Below are 19,508 nucleotides of genomic sequence, written 5' to 3' on the forward strand. Positions count from 1 at the left end.
ATTAGAACAGCACCAATTCCATTTCCTGAAGCATCACATTCCACAATAAAGGTTTTTGTGAAGTCCGGTGTAGCTAAGACCGGTGCTTGGCACATTGCCTCTTTAAGATGTTCAAAGGCCTTTGTTGCTTCCGGAGTCCATGAAAATGAATCTTTCTTCAATAATGTTGTTAGAGGTGCTGCTATTCTCCCATAATTCTTAACAAACTTGCGATAATACCCTGTCAACCCAAGAAATCCTCGCAGATGCTTTATGGATGTGGGGATTTTCCATTCCTTAATGGCTTTAATTTTGCTAGGGTCTACCTTAACTCCTTCATGAGATACAATATGACCCAAATATTCCACCTCCTGGACTCCAAAGAAACATTTGGATCTTTTTGCATATAATTGTTTCTCCTCCAATAGTTGTAGCACCCTGTCAACATGTTCAACATGATCCTTCCAAGACTTGCTGTAGATTAGTATATCATCAAAAAATACTAACACAAATTTTCTAAGGAATGGTTTGAAAATTGAATTCATCAAACCTTGAAATGTTGAAGGTGCATTGGTAAGGCCAAAAGGCATGACCAAAAATTCATAATGACCCTCATGAGTTCTAAATGCTGTTTTCGGAATGTCTTCAATCTTCATTCTGATTTGATGATATCCCGAACGAAGATCCAACTTGGTGAAGTAAATTGATCCATGCAATTCATCCAGTAATTCATCAATGACAGGAATGGGGAACTTATCTTTAATAGTGAGCTTGTTGAGCTCCCTATAATCTGGACACATGCGCCATGATCCATCCTTCTTGTGCACCAATACTACTGGAGCTGAGAAAGAACTTTGACTCGGTTGAATTATACCAGCCTCTAGCATTTCTGCAACCATACGTTCAATTTCACTTTTTTGGACATAGGGATATCTGTACGGCCTGATGTTTGGAGGAACACTTCCTGGAATCAGATGAATAGCATGATCATGATCACGCATAGGTGGGAGACCTTTGGGAGTCTCAAATACCTTGGAATGATTGTCCAGGACTTTTTGGAGATCTGGAGAAATAGATGATTCCAATGTGGAAACATCTAGCGAACATAATTGTGCAATTACACCTCTTTGCTCCTTTTTTAGAAGCTTTGTCATGCCATTAGAGCTGATTATCTTTCCTGGTTTCCCTGCAATACCCCTTAATTCAACTTCCTTTCCTTCCACAGAAAATTTCATGAAAAGTTCTTGAAAATTAAAAGCTATTGTACCCAAGGATTGTAGCCATTGGACTCCTAGTACAACATCAGCACCTCCCATTGGAATGGAAAGCATTGGGCTAGTCAATACATATTCTCCCATGGATAGCTTGATATTATGGCACTTTCCAGAACAATTTATTGTTCCTCCATTTGCAATCATCACTTGACACTCTGGTGCTGGATATAGGAAGCAATTCAATTCTTTTGCTACCCTACAATGAATAAAATTGTGGGTGCTTCCTGAATCAATCAACACTATTACCTTTTTCTTCTTGATTTGTCCTTCTATCTTGATGGTTTGAGGAGTGGTAATTCCCGCCAATGCATTACAAGATATGGTCGGATTTATTTGTTCTTCATCTAGGCTTTGTTCCTGGAATATATCCTCTTCTTTTGACCTTTCTTGCTCCTTTTCTTCTTCCTCTTCACAATCTATGTAGAATAATTTCTTCTCAGCACACTTATGACCTTTTGTGTATTTGCTATCACAATTGTAACAAAGCCCTTTTGCTCTTTTTTCTTCCAATTGTTGTGGTGTCAACCTTGTAGGTTGTGGAAGACTATGGGCAACAACACTTCCGTCTTTATAGTTGTGAACGGTATGCTTCCTAGTTGCCATAATTTTGCTTTCCATTTTTCTTGCTAACCTGAATGCCTTCTCTAATGAATCAGGTTCCCAAAGGCGCACATCATGTTGGATATTATCCTTTAAAGACCCTATGAACACATCAATCCTATGCTCCTCTGGAATATCTTTTACCCTTATGTTCAATTTTTGGAACTCCTCAATGTGCTCCATTATTGAACCCTTTTGTTTGAGACTTATCAATTGGCTAAAAAAAGTGTTGCTTTTTGTATCCTCATAATGTGCTATCAATTCTTCCGTAAAAATTGCCCAAGTGATAAATTGTTTACGAGAACAAAGCCATTGATACCATACAAACTGATTTGGTTCCAAATATAAAGTTGCCATACGTACCTTTTGTGTGTTTTGCACATTATTGAGATCGAAGAATTGCTCCATCTGTAATATCCATGTGGCGGGATCCTTGCCATCAAACTTCCTCATATCGATTTTTGGAACATGGTGAGTCTTCGATCCAACATTAGAGTCTATGGAATCATGATTAACATTTCTTTTGTTCTCATCATGAGTTTCCTTTACTACCTTTTCACCATTAGTGACCCTTTCTTGTAGCAACTTCTTCAATTCATCCATCTTATCATCCATGCCATCAATTTTAGCGTCCATGCCATTCACCTTAGCTTCCATGCCATCCATCTTAGCTTCCATGCCCTTTATCTTAGATTCCACGCCATTTACCTTAGATTCCACGCCATTTATCTTAGATTCCACGCCACTTATCTTAGCTTCTGTTAGCTTTTGTGAGCGTGACATTTGTTGCACTTGTTCTTGTAATTTTGATATATCATGTAGCATTTCTTCCTCTTCTTCATGAGTCATGCTAGAGCTTTCAGGTTCCTTACTAGGTGTTTGCATTTTCTTTCCTCGGGGCATCAGTTACCGATAATAATGCTTTACTATGCCCTTTGAATTCCGTTAAACCAAGCTTACACAAAAATTAAAAAAAAAACTACACACCTTTTTTCACTTTATAGAAGCCTGATATTGAATCTGATGTATCTCTGTAATTTCGGATCATCCAATTCTGAAATTGCTACCTGTAGTAGCCTTCTACGTCCTCTTTCCAATGCCACAAGTCTGAGCCAAATTGGATTCTCCAAGGAAGAGTTATGTGAAATCTCCCACAGTGACTTGCTTTTAGACTGGTTCAGTAGAGCGAACTTGTACGACGTGCCACAAGTCACTGTTTCAACCTTTGAATCTGAAACACACATAAAAGAAACTAAAGTCCGTCCTCTTTCTGTACCTTTTTACGAAATTTCAATCCGATCCTCAGAGAGAGAGTTATGACGATTTTCCCCAGGTCACCTGTTTTGAATGTAATTCAGGAGTCTGCAAAAAGCCAACTTCCTCAGATCATATCTCCAAAAATATTACGCGAAAAGCTCTGAAATTCGGACCCAAGGTTCAACGCCAATTCTTCTCAAATGGGTTTTTTTTGCGACTTCTGAAACGTCACAGAAAAAAAGTTATAGCGAAAATTCCACGATGACCTGTTTGGAGCAGCGAAACCCTAGAATCCAAAGCTCTGATACCAAATGTTATGAAACCAGCTCAAGAAAAGATAGAAAAGATAAATCCACGCCTTAGAATTCAGCCTCTTCGAGGGGGCAACCTCCTTTACATTACATAAATGAACAATTCTTGGATGATACAAATGACAAAACCTCCTTTCTATATATAGGAGTCTAAGGAGTCACAATATAATCCAGCCGACCTAACAATAATAATATAAAGCCACAAAAATAACAATAGAGGGATTCTATGGGGCACAGAAATAACAATATGGGGGTAATAGGGGCACAACAATATAAATAGGGGGTATAACTACAATAGTAATGGGGTAATCACTAGTATTATAGGGACCCAACAGATAAGGAATCTGTCAAGACGCGATGCAATTTGCTGCGACCCTTCTCTCTTATTTGTCCAAGTGAAGATACCATTGTTTGTAGGAATATCTATCAACCAGTTGTTGTTAATGAAGTTCTTTAGAAGGTTGCCATCACTGTTTGTATTACTTCTGCCTCCTTGTTTTTCTTCCATGCTGGCGATCATGTTGTAATCGCCTCCAGATATCCACAGAGGGAACGGTCTGTCTTTGTTGAGATCGGACAGTGTATTCAGGATGTGGTTTTTTTGAGCAGTTTCCTGAGGGAAATAAACATTGGTTATCAGTCCATGGGTGTTCGTACCTGAAAGATGGAATGTGGCCTGGATGAAACTTTTGTTAGCTTGTATATTGTTGAGATGGATGATCCGGGCATCCCAAAGGATTGCTAGACCTCCCGAAGCTCCCTGAGCATCAACAGCTGTAACTAGCCCTCCTGGCCAAGCTTTCGCTGCTATTCTTTCCAAAATTGTTGAGCTGCACTTCGTCTCCTGCAAAAAGAGAATACTTGGTTTTTCTTGCATCAGCATATTTTTTAATATTCTGCCTTTCCTCGGGCTGTTGAGCCCTCTGATATTCCATGATATTAACTTCATTGAGAAGGGTGGGGGTTTGCATTGAAGTACTTGGTCAGTTTGGCATACCTCCCTGACTCCACCAGTATCTCTCCTATCTTGATGGTTCTTTCCAGAGTTGTTTTCCTGCCTCTCTTCTTATTGTCCTTGGTGATAAATTTTCCATCCCATGGACTACCTATTTGGACTCCTAGAGAGTATTTCTTCTGTGCCCTGTTTAGAACTTCTACTAGGTTGTCCACTTGCGTTTCTGGAATTTTTTCAAAGTTCCTTGTCCTGCAAGCATGTTCCAAGCCTAGTATGTCCAGCTCCCCTATGTCTAAGGGTTCCAGATCTTCTTCCATGACTTGGGGCGATTGAAAAATATCCTCGGGCTCATTTGAGACTTTTTCATTTGGCTGCGAGTATTCAACATCCATTCCTTGAGTTTGCCCTGGCAAGGTTTTGGCTTGAGAGATCAGGTTTGCTTGACTTGGGGTTTTCTGTCCTCCTTGCCCTGATGTCTCGCCTGGTTGCTTTTGATGGACCGCTTTGTCCTTCACCTTTTCCTTTTCCGGATCTTGCTCATCGTTCTTGTTCAGAGCTTCAAATCTGTTGCTTGTTGTGGGCATTGCCTTATTGGCAGGATTTACCTTGGGATTGCCTGTAGCTTTCTTGTTTCCTCTCCTTCTGTTAACTACCTTGGTGAATCCATCTGGGGTTTGATTGTCAGGATTATCTTGATAAGAGGGTATCTTATTTTGAGGACAATCTCTATAGAGATGCCCTATATCATGGCATTTCCTGCATCTAAATGGCACATGTTCATAGTCTATAACTTGAACCCACTCAGAGTCTTCATGAAAGAAACTTACCGTGTCTGGCAACGGTTGCTTGAGATCCATGTAGACACAGATCCGAGCATATGATGTATATCTGCATAGTTTTGTTTCCTCTGCTACCTTTACAAATTCACCAATAGCATTCCCGATTTCTTGTAGCGACTTTTCCTCCCAATATTCCCACGGCAGTGAATAAAGCCTTATCCACACTGGCGCACAGCTCAGATCTTCCTTGTCTGGGTTGAATCTTTCGACCCAGCCTTTGAGATATAGACCTGCGGAGTTGAAAAAATACGGACCTCCCTCCAATATCCTGTTGCGGTCTTCCAGGCAGTTAAACACTGCGGTGAAGAAGCCCTTGGCTCCTAAGTGCAGAGAGATATCCCCCTTTGGATGCCATTTGGTACTGATCCAACTTCTCAGTGCCCTTTCTGTCGGCCAAATCCCTATGAACTTGCCGATCAGCGCATGATCTCTCATGTACTGTATCCTGGCATTGATGCGTTCACTTGGGAAGTCCACCCGTGGTCTATGGGCTGCTACAGGTTTGCAAGTTGAGGAACTTGCTTTATTTCTTTCCTCTGCGTCGATATCCTTTCCTTTCTGTTGTCTATTATCCATAGTGCTGCCGCTGGTCCCATTTTCATTCTCCCTGTCGGCCGTATGCCGTGATCGATTGTCCGGAGACGGGGGAGGCCCCTGGCCCTCCCCCTGAGGGGGAATCATTTGTCCTGTTCCTTATGGACGCGCCTTCCTGTTCTCTGCTTCACCAGACTCTGCCGCAAGTACCAGGTTCGACAGTCCTGCCGCTTGCAGGTTTTCGCAGAAACCCTAGGGTTAGATGCAGCGACCTGGTTCATCCTCCCTGAGTAGCCTACCTCTCTTCGACATTCCTATATTCCTTTCCCTCCAGGTGGGTTTTTACTTACCTAGTCTTTCCAAGATTGTAAAGGACTCCACTAGAAAACTCACCTTCGTTCTCTATTGACTTTCATCCACCCGACCATGAGATTCGTCATGCAGGGCCAAATCTCCCCCCAAACTTGCTTGCAAGACCTCTGTCTTATGGCATTTTTCTCCCTTTTTTCGTCTAACCTATTAGCATGGTTTTTCCTCCCCCCTACTCCCTTTTCTTGGGAGCCCTTCTCCAGTTAGGGGAGGTAGTTAGGGTTTATTTTCTGGCAACTGCCCTTTTCTAACTTCTTCCAAAGAAGTTACAACATCTATTAATATCCAGTCATTTCTTATTTACAAAAAAAATAACAATATTATTCATTCAAACAAGTAAAAACAATAGTAACCAGTTTGTTCTTACTGTAGTAAAATAAAAGTATTTACAACTTTCCGGGAGCATTACAGAGGGACTCAGTAAACAATATGTAGGTGACAATTCAAACCAAATATATGTGGAAACATAATGGTGTAAGGGATAACTGACTTTGCAGTTATTTTGTACTATGGATAGTGTCCATAAATGAAATTTTCAAAGTCTGGCATGGTAATTGTATGGCCACAACAAAGAGAGCGTCCCTTTGCAGATCGGTGCTCCATCAGAAATATATGAGCATTGCAGATATCTTGAGCATGGATGAGCGAGACTATATTTGGTAGGAAGTGAATGGACTGTAGCAATCCATACGATAAGGGATCGCCTATGGATTACGCCACATTTGATAGCCATAAAAATTAGAAATATCAGAAAGCCCATAGGGAGAAAAAAAACAAAGGAATGTTAAGAAATAAAAATTGATCGATGATAAGCAACCAGTTGTACCTGTGATCAATGGCAATGTCACATGGACGGTAGTGGGTATTTTGGTGGTAATGAATGGGCTTGTAATTATGGGTGGGATAATACTGATCCCATTGATAGTCTCCTTTCTAAATTCCAATGCAGCTTTCTCCGCAAGTGTTTTTGATTCTGCATAAAATTGCAAAGAAAGAATGCATATTATACCGTTCACATGTTGTAAAATGTGCATATATCAGAGAAATTTAAAATAATTGCACATTAAAATGTAGATTGATCATTAATTAAAATTATATTGTACATGAAAAAATTATAAATTTTAAACACTTGCATTTTCATTTAAATATGTAAAGAAGAAAAAGAGTTTCCGAATAAATGCATATGAAGAATGGGAGATCACAAAATTCAACTTAATCTTTATTTAAACTTTAAAATAAATGGAAAAATTAGAAAAAATAATGGAAATATGATATATCATTAATTTCAACTCAATCCTTCATTCTAAATATTTGATTTAAACCTAACAAAAAAATGACATAGGGTATCATCAATTTCAACTCAATCTCTTTCTACAAATATTTGATTTAAAAAATGATACTATGATTTTTTTTTCCTTGTAAAATAATGTGTTAGGCGAGTGGTGATGAATATATCTATATTATATAAATTTATGTAAAAAAGTTGTAAGAAAATTTATTTAACCATGTACATTTTTTCACAAATTTAAATTTATTTCAATTTTCTATATAAATTTATGTAAAAAAGCTGTAAGAAAATTTATTTAACCATGTACATGTTTTCACAAATTTAATTTTTTTTCAATTTTCTTTACTTGCTATGTGATAGATTAAAAATCAAAACAAAATTAAAATAGCTTCCTTGATGTATTAGTTTAAATTTAAATTAGAATATATTTTAATTTAATATATGGAGATATGTTTTCTTATTCATAATTTTTTTAATTTAAGTTTTTGTCTTATAATTATAAATAGAAAATATTGACATATTTTTAATATTTATCTATAAATTTTTAATTATAAAATATTTAAGAATTGAATAATTTGATGGTTACATGTTATAAAGATAAGACACTCACAATGTTTGTAAAACAAAAACAGAAAAACTGGGAACATAAATGCCTTCGAGTAATAGGAATGGAGAGAAGACACATAAAGGTAAGAATATGTGCAAACAAAGAATATGTATGAACAATACACATAATTTTGAAACAAAAATTGTAAGATACAACAACAGAAAAGATAGAAAGTACTCTCTCTTTTTTAAATGAAAAGAAAGCATTTTTTCCATTGAAAAAATAAAAAAAATGCTTACCCAACTTTCACGTTTGTTTTCTCTGATGGAGTCCACTAAACTCCACAAGGATTCGTCGACATGGGCAGTTTCATTGACCGTGGATGTTGTGGTCAGAGGCGAAGTGCAGACAACACACCTCACGCTTTAAACTCACTTGCACAATCTCAGAACATTCAGTGTTCCTCAGATTGCAGCCTCTATGATCTCATAGTCTATGTATATTGAAATATGCTTATTAAGTGTTCGTGCTTATTAAGTGTATCTTGGGAACTGAAATCTGTGGCAATGGCAACATGAAAGATGTTGTAGATGGCAGAACTGAAGCTCCCTTCTTGGCGCTGATCTGCATTGAAGAGACGAAGCCTCTCTTGTGTTAAGTGTGAAGCCAAATTCATGCAGGATTCTAGATCCTTCTACACTGCCAATAGTTTCTAGAATCACATGTAGGATTCTAGATTCTTCTACACCACCAATAGTTTCTAGATATTTCTACACCGCCATTAGTTTCTAGATCATTCTAGATCTCCATCTGAATCACATACATGATTCTAGATCCTTCTTCTGCCTCTATAAAATTGTAATTGCTCTGGCCAAGGAAAGCAAGCCAAGGCCCAAGCTTGTTATGTAATGCAAAGTGATTTCTGTTCTCCAGTGATTGTTTTATCTATTTTGTTGTTTCTAATTTTGTAATCTTGTTGTTTCTCCATTTTTCTGTCTCTGTGAATTATTCTCTGCTTTTGCTATCTAAGTCTCTGAGTATAAATACGTTGTGTGTTATGTATGCTCTACTCTAACAACTGGTATCAGAGTTAGGGTCGAATATCCACTGTGCAAGCTGCTTAGTGCATTCTCCTTACTCTAGCAGCATTCATTAAAACATTGGCTATTACCTCTAGAGCTATTGAAGGATCTGTCCAGGAAATAGTTGAGGAACGATGGAACTAAAAGACAGTTGTTGTAAGAAAAACAAGGTCGTGGAACTATGTTGAAACGTGTTGTTGGAGTTTTGAAACGTGGAGATTGGAGTTGAAACGTGGTGTTCATAGGTTTTTTTTACATCAAGCTTGCACGTATATGTTAAGTTCTTTCTCAAACCAACATATATATGTATGAAATGTGAAAAGGTTAAAACATTATATATGTTTTTTGTATTTATTATGAAACTTGTATAATTATATGTTGGAATTTTGAAAAGTATATTTTGAAAGGAGCAGGAATTTTGAAAAGGGTATTTTAAAACGAGGAAGGTCATTATTACTAAGTTTTAAAGAGTAATAATTAAGGTTTTATTTTTAAGTGGAGTTTTTGTGTTTTGGGGCGTGAATTTGATTGAAAATGGAGACAACAGTTACAGATATGGAGAAGTTGAGCGGGGCTAATTTTTCCCTATGGAAATCACAGATGGAGGATATATTGATTTTAAAGGATCAGTATTTGCCGATTGAAGTCACAACAAAGAAACCCTCATCGATGACAAATGAAGAGTGGAATAAGCTATATAGAAAGGTGATTTCAACAATCCACCAATATTTAGAAAAGAATGTTTATTTCAATGTGTCCATAGAAAAGACAGCAGAAGGATTATGGAAGAAGCTCTGTGATCTATATGAAAAGAACACGACATCAAACAAAGTGTTCTTGATGAAGAAGATTTATAATATCAAAATGAAGGAGGGTGCTTCAGTTACTGAGCACTTGAATGCATTTAATACTATTACTAATCAACTTGCCTATGTTAAAATCATTTTAGATGATGAAATTAGAGCCATTTTGCTAATGTGTTCTATGCTAGACAGTTGGGAAAATTTAATTGTAGCTATGATCACTTCAACAACTACAGGGACCCTGAAGTTTGATGATTTCAGTAGCAGTTGAATGAATGAGGAGCTACACTGCAACAATTGTGGAAAACCAGGGAGGAGAGGCTCTAGCTCTAGCTAATCGTGGTAGAATGGATCGAGACTGGCAAGGGCGATTAAGATCAAGAGGCTGATCAAAATCAAGGAGAGGAAGGATCATCTGCTTTCATTGTGGCAAACCTGGGCACATGAAGAAAGAATGTCGATTTTGGAAGAAAGGACAAAAGGATCAGAGACCATCTAATACAAATCATAAGTCATCCAACACAAATGAAGGTGAGACTACTGCTGTAGCAACAGATGGTGATGTTCCGTTTACTATTTTACGAGAGGATGCATATGTATATACATCTAGCAGTATTTTTTATTGGATCCTTGACTCTGGGGCATCTCACCATGTAATCCCATGCAAAGATAGTTTTGTTTCATATAATCCTAGTGATTGTGCTAGAGTGCATTTGGGGAATAATCATTTTTGCAGTATTGTTGGAGTGGGAGATGTCCAGATCAAGATGAAAGATGGAAAAGATATATTGTTGAAACAGGTTAGGCATGTACCAGAAATGCGTATGAGTTTAATCTTTATGGGACTACTGGATGATGAAGGCTATTCCACAAGCTTTGGAAAAGGAGGCTGGAAAATTAACAAAGGATCATTGGTCATGGCCAAAGGACCCAAGGCAAGAACATTATACACATTGAAGAAATTGATAGAAAAATTAGATTTGGTTGTTGTCACAAAAGAAGGAAGTTCAGCAAATCTGTGGCATAAACATTTGGGTCACATGAGCGAGAAGGGATTAAAAATCCTTATTGGTAAAAATTTATTACCACGTTTGAAATCCTACAATCTTGATCTTTGTGAGCATTGTATATATGGTAGACAAAGAAGGGTTTCATTTCTTAGAGGTGGCCATGAAAGAAAGAAAAACGTGTTAGAATTGGTACACTCAGATGTGCTTGGGCCTGTTAACATCAAATCATTAGGAGGAGCATCATATTTTCTAACATTTATAGATGATGCATCGAGGAAGGTTTGGGCATTTCCTATGAAATGTAAAAGTGAAGTGTTTGGAATATTTCAAAAATTCCATGTTGCTACTGAAAGAGAGACTAACAAGTTGCTGAAGTGTTTAAGAATAGATAATGGTGGAGAATATTGCTCAAATGCATTTAAGGAATACTGTAACAAGTTTGGCATAAAACATGAGAAGACCGTGCCTGGTACTCAATAGAATGGTGTCGCAGAAAGGATGAATCGCACCATAATGGAAAAGGTGCGAATTATGTTGTCCAATTCTAGTTTGGAGAAGAATTTTTGCACTGACGCAGTTAGGACCGCTTGCTACCTCATAAATAGATCTCCAACTACAACCTTGGATGGCGGTATCCCTGAAGTAGTTTGGAATAATAAGAATTTGAATTATTATCACTTGAAAATCTTTGGATGTGAAGAATTTGTACATATTCCCAAAGAAAATAGAACTAAGGTAGATGATAAATCTATGAAATTCATTTTTTTGGGATATGCGGATGAAGGTTTTGGTTATCGTCTATGGGGTCCACTCAAACATAAAATTATTAGAAGCAAGGATGTTATATTTAATGGGTCAGAAATGCTCAAGAGGACTGTAGGTGAGTTGGAGGTCAAGAAGGTTATTGATAGGTTTGAAGAGCATTAGGAAAACATACCACCAATACAAGAAAATGAACAGCAAATTCAGCAGCATGAAGAATAACAACTAGAAAATGATGAACAACAAGAAGAAGGAATCTTACAGGAACCTTTACAGGAGATTCAACCTGATAATGCACAACCACAGTTGGTTCATAGATCTTCTAGGCCTCATAAGCCTTCACAAAGGTATCCTCCTTCAAACTATATTTTGTTGACTGATGAAGGTGAACCCAATTGTTTTCAAGAAGCTTGTAAAGTTGAGCACAGTGACGAATGGAAGAAGAAATGAACTCTTTGCTGGAAAATAAAACATGGGAGTTGGTAAACCTTCCAAAAGGTAGAAGGGCTCTACAAAACAAATGGGTTTATAGGATTAAGCATTAAGGTGACTAAAAGAAGGAGAGGTATAAAGCAAGGCTAGTGGTGAAAGGTTTTGCCCGAAAAGAAGGTATTGACTTCAATGAAATTTTTTCACCTATTGTTAAAATGTCATCCATTAGAGTCATTCTTGGTCTAGTCGCTGGTTTAGACCTAGAATATGAAAAGTTAGATGTAAAACTGTATTCCTTCATGGTGAATTGGAGGAAGAAATTTATATGGAGCAATCATAAGATTTCATAGAAAAATGCAAAGAAGGCTTTGTTTGTAGGTTGAAGAAGAGTTTCTATGGGTTGAAACAGGCACCTCGATAATGGTACAAGAAATTTGATTCATTCATGTAGGAACATGGTTTTCAGAGGTTGGAAGCTTACCATTGCGTCTATATCAAGAGGTATGATCAAGGAAAGTATATCATATTATTGTTATATGTGGATGACATGTGGATTTTTGGGCATGATAAGAATAATATCAATAGATTGAAGAAAGATTTAGGTAGCAAATTTGCAATGAAGGATTTGGGACTAGCACAATAGATATTGGGCATGCAGATTATGCGTGATAGGAAAAACAAAAGGTTGTGGCTGTCACAAGAAAAAAATATGAAGAAGGTGCTTGACAGGTTTAATATGAAGGATGCCAAGCTAGTCGGTACACCCCTTGAAGCCCACTTCAAGCTGAGTACTGAATTATTTCCTAGTGATGAAAAGGAGAAACAAGGGATGAGCAAGATTCCTTATGCTTCAGCAGTTGGCAGTTTGATGTATGCCATGGTATGCACACGACCACACATTGCATATTCAGTGGGAGGAGTGAGTAGGTTCCTTGCCAATCCAGACAAACAACATTGGCAAGCAATAAAATGGATTTTGAGGTATCTCAAGGGTACTAGTCATCATTCTTTATGTTTTGGTCATGATGAGACTCTGCTCGAAGGATTTACAGATGTGGATATGGTTAGAGATATGGATACCAGAAAATCCACTACAGGTTATTTGTATACATTTGCAGGTGCAACAATATCTTGAGTGTCAAGGCTACAAAGAATAGTAGCCCTCTCTACAACAGAAGCAGAGTACAAAGCTACAATAGAAGCTTGTAAAGAGATGTTGTGGACGCAGCGATTCCTAGGAGAGATAGGAATAAAGTAGGACAAGTATGTGTTATATTGTGATAGTCAGAGTGCCATTCACTTGGCGAAAAACCTAGCATGTCATTCAAAAACCAAGCACATTGAATTAAGGTACCATTGGATCCGGTATGTGTTGGAGAAAGAACAGTTATCCTTGGAAAAGGTCCATACAGATACGAACCCTGCTGCCACGAAAGAAACATGAGTTATGTAGAGGCATGGTAGGACTCGGTGTGACTTGATTCATATTTGGCTTCAAGTGGGAGAATGTTAAGTGTGAAGCCAAATTCATGTAGGATTCTAGATCCTTGTACACCACCAATAGTTTCTAGAATCCCATGCAAGATTCTGGATTCTTCTACACCGCCAATAGTTTCTAGATCTTTCTACGCCGCCATTAGTTTCTACATCATTCCAGAACTCCATCTGAATCACATACAGGAATCTAGATCCTTCTTGTGCCTCTATAAAATAGTAATTGCTTTGGCCAAGGAAAGCAAGCCAAGGTCCAAGCCTATTATGTAACGAAAAGTGATTTCTGTTCTCCAATGATTGTTTTATCTAATCTGTTGTTTCTGACTGAATAATCTTGTTTTTTCTCCATTTGTTTGTCTTTGTGAATTATTCTTTGCTTTTCCCTCTGATTATAAATCCGTTGTGTGTTATGTATGCTATGGTCTAACATCTTGGGCCCCTGGGAGTGAGAGAAGACATGAATTCTTTGAGACTTGTGAACATTGAGAGTTCCTCTCACAACAGTCTCAATGATTTCTTTCTGTACAAAACAATTCCATTAATACCATATTGTTGTCCCAAAAACATCAGTAACTTTATGTTTTATTGTTTCTCTTACCTTCGGATCCTAGGAACGAAAATCCATGGGAGTTGCAACATGGGGAAGATGCCCTGGCCTTGGACGGCAGAATCAAAGCTTCCTTCCTCACAGAGATCTGCTCTGAAAAGACGAAGCATCTCTTGGGCCGCTGGGAGTGAGAGAAGACATGAATTCTTTGATGGGCTCTCTGGATCTCTGAGACTGGCATGCACTGTGTGGCCGTTCTCTAGTAGATTCTTTACGAGCCATGATCCAATGCATCCCTGTGCTCCTGTCACGCACACGGGGAGGCCCATCCCTTCAGGGGCAGCAACAATGATGTTTATTTTTGTGACTCTTTTTTTCTCGATTTTTTATGGAATTGTAATAAAATTGCATAACGATCAAAACAAAATAATTATAATATTTTATAAAATAATAATCCCACTTCACATTTAGGTAATAATTAGACAAAAAAATTTATACTCTATTACACATCCACAAATAAGTAATAATAATTTCACTACACACTAGATCAAAAACTCTGGTGTAATAATTAAATAGAAAATTATGCTCTCCATAAGTAACTTTAACATAAAAGTAAAAAACAATAAAATTAATCGTAATATTTAATTTTTCAAAATAAAAGTTGATTCATCAATATTAATCTTACTGCACCCTTAACGAATAAAAATATCGCAATATATACATAAGAAATTTAATTTTCTACCCCTAATCATCGAAGCAATATATAGCGAAGAAATTTAATCTTCTCCCCCTTACAATGTAGTGCAAGGAAAATCGTTTTTTGGTGTGAAACATAGTTACCAAGTTAGGCAGTATTCGGTCAAAAATTTCGAAAATTCCCGGTACGATTCCATTAGTGTAACAACCTCATTTTCAGCAATCAAGCAGCAAACTCATATTGCAAGAAATCTCTTATTGCAAGGATTGGAGAAACACATTGAAATATATATTAACAGTAAATAAATTTAAACATTTTTTTCATAGTTTCCAATCCAAACAAAAGCACCAAAAACACATTATACCCAGATAGTGCAAAGATAGTATCACGCCATTCTCGCTGTGGTAATGTATGGAAGAAATAACATCTCAGATCTATGTGATTTGTAGTGCTCCAAACCTCAGTGTTCACAACATTCAAGTAGCACTACTCATAAAACTGTAAGACATATTCAATCAGGCTAATGATTTGTTAAAACTTAATATCACAATGAAAGCAAATTTAGGTTAATGATTTGTTAAAACTTAATATCACAATGAAAGTAAATCTAGGTCGTCACTTGAGTGTGGCTAGTTTCTGAACATATTGGATGCTGTCATCAATAATCTCCTCTAGACTATACTTATATTTGAATCCCAAATCTAATAATTTCTTGGATGAAATGCTACCACCACCGCTAGCAGACTGCGATTCATCCAACCTGCATCAATCAATCAATCAACGTAATAACAAATTATAGAAAATTGAAGGAACCCAGTAAACAATATGCAGGTGACAATTCAAACCAAATATATGTGGAAACGTAATGGTGTAAGGGATAACTGACTTTGCAGTTATTTTGTACTGTGGATAGCGTCCAGAAATGAAATGTGCAAAGTCTGGCATGGTAATGGTATGGCCAGAGCAAAGATAGCGTCCCTCCGCAGATGGGTGCTCCATCAGAAATAGATGAGCATTGCAGATATCTTGAACATGGATGAGCGAGACTGTATTTGGTAGGAAGTGAATGGATTGTAGCAATCCATATGATAAGGGATCACCTATGGATTACGCCATATTTGACAGCCATAAAAAATCAGAAACATCAGAAACCCCATAGGAAAGAAAAACGAAGGAATGTTACAAAATACAAATGGATCGATGATAAGAAACAAATTGTACCTGTGATCAAGGATAATGTCGCATGGACGCTAGAGGGTATTTTGGCGGTCATGAAAGGGCCTGCAATTATGGGCGGGATAATACTGATCACATTTATACCCTCCTCCTTTCCAAATTCTAGTGCAGCTTTCTCTGCAAGTGTTTTTGATTCTGCGTAAAACTACAAAGAAAGAATGCATATTATACAATTCACGTGTTGTAAAATTTGCATATATAAGAAAAAATTAAAATAATTGCACATTAAAATGTAGATTGATCATTAATTAAAAGTATATTGTACATGAAAAAGATTATAAATGTTAATCAAACTTTCATTTTCATTTAAATATGTAAAGAAGAAAAAAAGTTTCCAGGTAAATGCATATGACGAATGGGAGATCACAAAATTCAACTTAATCTTTATTTAAACCTTAAAATAAAGAAAAAAAATTAGGAAAAATAACATCAAAGAAATATGATATATCATTAATTTCAACGCAATCCTTTGATTTAAACCTAACAAAAAATGAGTAAGGATATCATCAATTTCAACTCAATCTCTCCCTCTAACTAAAAGATATAAAATTTAATGAAAAAAAGGGGAAAATTAAATGAGAAAAATTAGGAATAGTAACAACCAAGAAAATTTGGTAGGTGATGGATTTCAACTCAATCTCTTTGTCTAAATATTTGATTTAAAAAATGATATTATGATTTTTCTTTCTCGAGAAATAATGTGCTAGGGGAGTGGTGAGGATTATATGTATAATATGAAAATTTATTTTAAAAGGGTGTAAGAAAAATTATTTAACAGTGTACATGTTTTTGAACTTAGACTTATTTGATATTTGATAGATTAAAAATCAAAACAAAATTAAAATAGCTTTCTTAGGTGTATTAGTTTAAAGTTAAATTAGAATATATTCTAATTTAATATATGGATATATGTTTTTTTAATTGAATATTCATAATTTGTTTAATTCAAATCTTTGTCTTAAAATTATAAATAGCAAATATTAACCTATTTTCAATATTTATCTACAAATTTTTAATTATAAAATATTTTATATTTTCAAAATTATTTTATTTTTCACAGATAAATATAAAATCATTATATAAATTATTATGTGAAAAACAACGAACAGTAACAAAATCATTAATTTTAAAAAGTTAAAAGAAATAATTAAATATATAAACCAAATGTGATTGTATAAAGTAACTATTTTCACGAATATATATTCATTATCTAAATGAATTAGAATTTCAATTGTTGTTACCCTTAAACTTTAATAAATTCAAAAGTAACTATTTTCACGAATATATATTCATTATTTAAATGAATTAGAATTTCAATTGTTTTCCTTAATCTTTAATAAATTCAAAATTAAAAAAAAAATCGATTTGTAGGATGGATCTGTATAGGTTCAAATTAGAGTTTATCTGATCAAAGATCTTACCCAATCCTAACTCTTGTTCTCTCATGGAGTCCAATCAAGTCCAGCATGGTGTATTAAGAATTAGCTTAAATTGATTTTATTCTAGATTTATATATTTTATTTTTATATCTATAAGTTTTAATTGATCGCATCTTTTGAAGAAAGTTTCACTTCTATATTTTACAGAATATTTATTTCTTACTTACAAGATTCTTAAATTTAAACTATATAATTCATAATATATAACATGTAAGTGTATATGATTCTTAAATTTAAACTATATAATTCATAACATATAACATGCAAGTTTATATTAAAAGTAAAGCGAAAAAGTATTTTACAAATTATTGTACTTGTTTTCACAAATACAAATTCATTTCAATTTCACTGATCTGAATTCATTTCAATTTTATTAAATGGTTTTGTTCGATGGACTCGTCTGAATTAATGCTTTTCTATGATGGATCTGACTCTCAGTTAAAATTAGAATGTATGTGATAAAAACGCTTACCCAACCTGTCTGAAATCAGGTTGTTGGTCTTCTCCCCGAGAAAGGAATTGCCTCGGAGACAGGTAAGTATTATTTTGCAGCTTACCCAACCTGTCTGAAATCAGGTTGTTGATCTTCTCTCCAAGAGAGGAATTGACTTGGAGACAGGTAAGTATTATTTTGCAGCTTATGTACAGGGTTGGATACATCAACTTTATTTAGGGATTGAATAATTTGATGGTTACATGCTGTAATATAAGATATTTATAATGTTTGAAAAACAAGAACAGAAATCCTTTTTTAACAAAAATGGATAAGGAAGACGCTTACGAAAAGATAGGAATATATACAAACAGAGAATATGTATAGATTAAGGATGATACACATCATTTTGAAACAGAAATTGTAAGATACAGCAACCATGAAGAGATAGAAAGTAGAATGTTTGAAATCAACCCTGAATGTACTCTCTTTTTTAAATGAAAAAAAAAAAGAAGAAAAAGCATTTTCTTCGATTGAAAAAATAAAAAGGCGCTTACCCAACTTTCACGTTTGTTTTCTCTGATGGAGTCCACTGAACTCCACAACGATTCGTCGACATGGGCACTTTCGTCGGCCGTGGATGCTGCGGTGAGAGATGAAGTGCAGACGACACGCCTCACGCTTTGAACTCGCTTGCACGATCTCAGAACATTCAGTGTTCCTCGGATTGCAGCCTCTATGATCTCATTCTACGCACAACCAATATTTGGTTCAGTTTTGTAGTCCCTGTATATTGAAATATGCTTATTAAGTGTTCGTGCTTACCTCCGGATCCTGGGAACCGAAATCTGTGGGAGTGGCAACATGAAAGACGCCGCGGCAGCCATGGATGGCAGAATCGAAGCTCCCTTCCTCGCAGAGATCTGCTCTGAAAAGACGAAGCCTCTCTTGGGCCCCTGGGAGTGAGAGAAGACATGAATTCTTTGATGGGTTGTCTGGATCTCTGAGAGTGGCATGCACTGTGTGGCCATTCTCCAGCAGAGTCTTTACGAGCCATGATCCGATGTATCCCCCTGCACCTGTTACACAAACTGGAAGGCCCATTCCTTCAGAAGGAGCAACAATGGCGCTTATTTTTGTCTCTCTTCGCTTTCGAGAGGTGTCAATGTGGATAATCTTGAAAGACGAGCCCCTTATCCCCTCGTAGTGCTAAGCTCGCGGCATAATGACATATAATTCTATATCTGTTTGTATACGATATTCTTCGAACATGTTGCGGAAGTTAGTGAAACACTGGACAACTCATCAACTACTACCCTTCTACCCATACAGCCCAGCTAGCCCATCCATCAGACTCAGACTCTTGACCCTTATACCGCTTAGACTCACTCTATATACTTATAGCTATAGACCCTTCCTACATCTGCCTATCTGCCTAACCCAACTAACCTATCTAATTCATTCGCTGACCCTCGGATTCGTGTGTGGGCACTGCCGTGCCGATCACAATCTCCATACCAAACACGCAACCATTCACGTGGTTGCGTTTGCCACGATAGTACGTTGTGGTTTGTTGAAATGTTTACATTAGATGAACAAGAATGTGCGGGATGGGGTGTA

General features: G+C 36.4%; 1 protein-coding gene and 1 pseudogene across 1 annotated transcript; both read right to left on the bottom strand.

Moving 5' to 3' along the window:
• LOC149228824 (putative anthocyanidin reductase) overlaps positions 1-15,174 on the bottom strand; it is a 30,093-nt pseudogene extending 14,919 nt beyond the window's left edge.
• LOC149228825 (putative anthocyanidin reductase) lies at positions 15,150-19,259 on the bottom strand. The gene is made up of 5 exons (XM_089378383.1): positions 18,714-19,259; positions 18,446-18,637; positions 16,002-16,161; positions 15,667-15,880; positions 15,150-15,540 (listed from the first exon to the last, which is right to left on the bottom strand). Exons 1-5 carry the CDS (start codon positions 18,990-18,992, stop codon positions 15,396-15,398), a joined length of 990 nt encoding a protein of 329 aa, XP_089234509.1. The 5' UTR covers positions 18,993-19,259; the 3' UTR covers positions 15,150-15,395.
• Positions 19,260-19,508: the final 249 nt, after the last annotated feature.

This window comes from Pinus tabuliformis, chromosome J (genome assembly GCF_031772625.1).
Source record: "Pinus tabuliformis cultivar Carrire ecotype Pingquan chromosome J, CPIR1, whole genome shotgun sequence".
Lineage (NCBI taxonomy): Eukaryota > Viridiplantae > Streptophyta > Pinopsida > Pinales > Pinaceae > Pinus > Pinus tabuliformis.

What these genes read in the sequence shown, in the direction of transcription:
- LOC149228825 (XM_089378383.1), bottom strand. Translation starts at nt 18,992, where the DNA reads ATGGGCCTTCCAGTTTGTGTAACAGGTGCAGGGGGATACATCGGATCA. An exon ending in TCGGTTCCCAGGATCCGGAG is followed by an intron (nt 18,638 to 18,713) that starts GTAAGCACGAAC and finishes GGTTGTGCGTAG; the next exon opens with AATGAGATCATAGAGGCTGC. An exon ending in AAAACAAACGTGAAAGTTGG is followed by an intron (nt 16,162 to 18,445) that starts GTAAGCGCCTTT and finishes CTTTCTTTGTAG; the next exon opens with TTTTACGCAGAATCAAAAAC.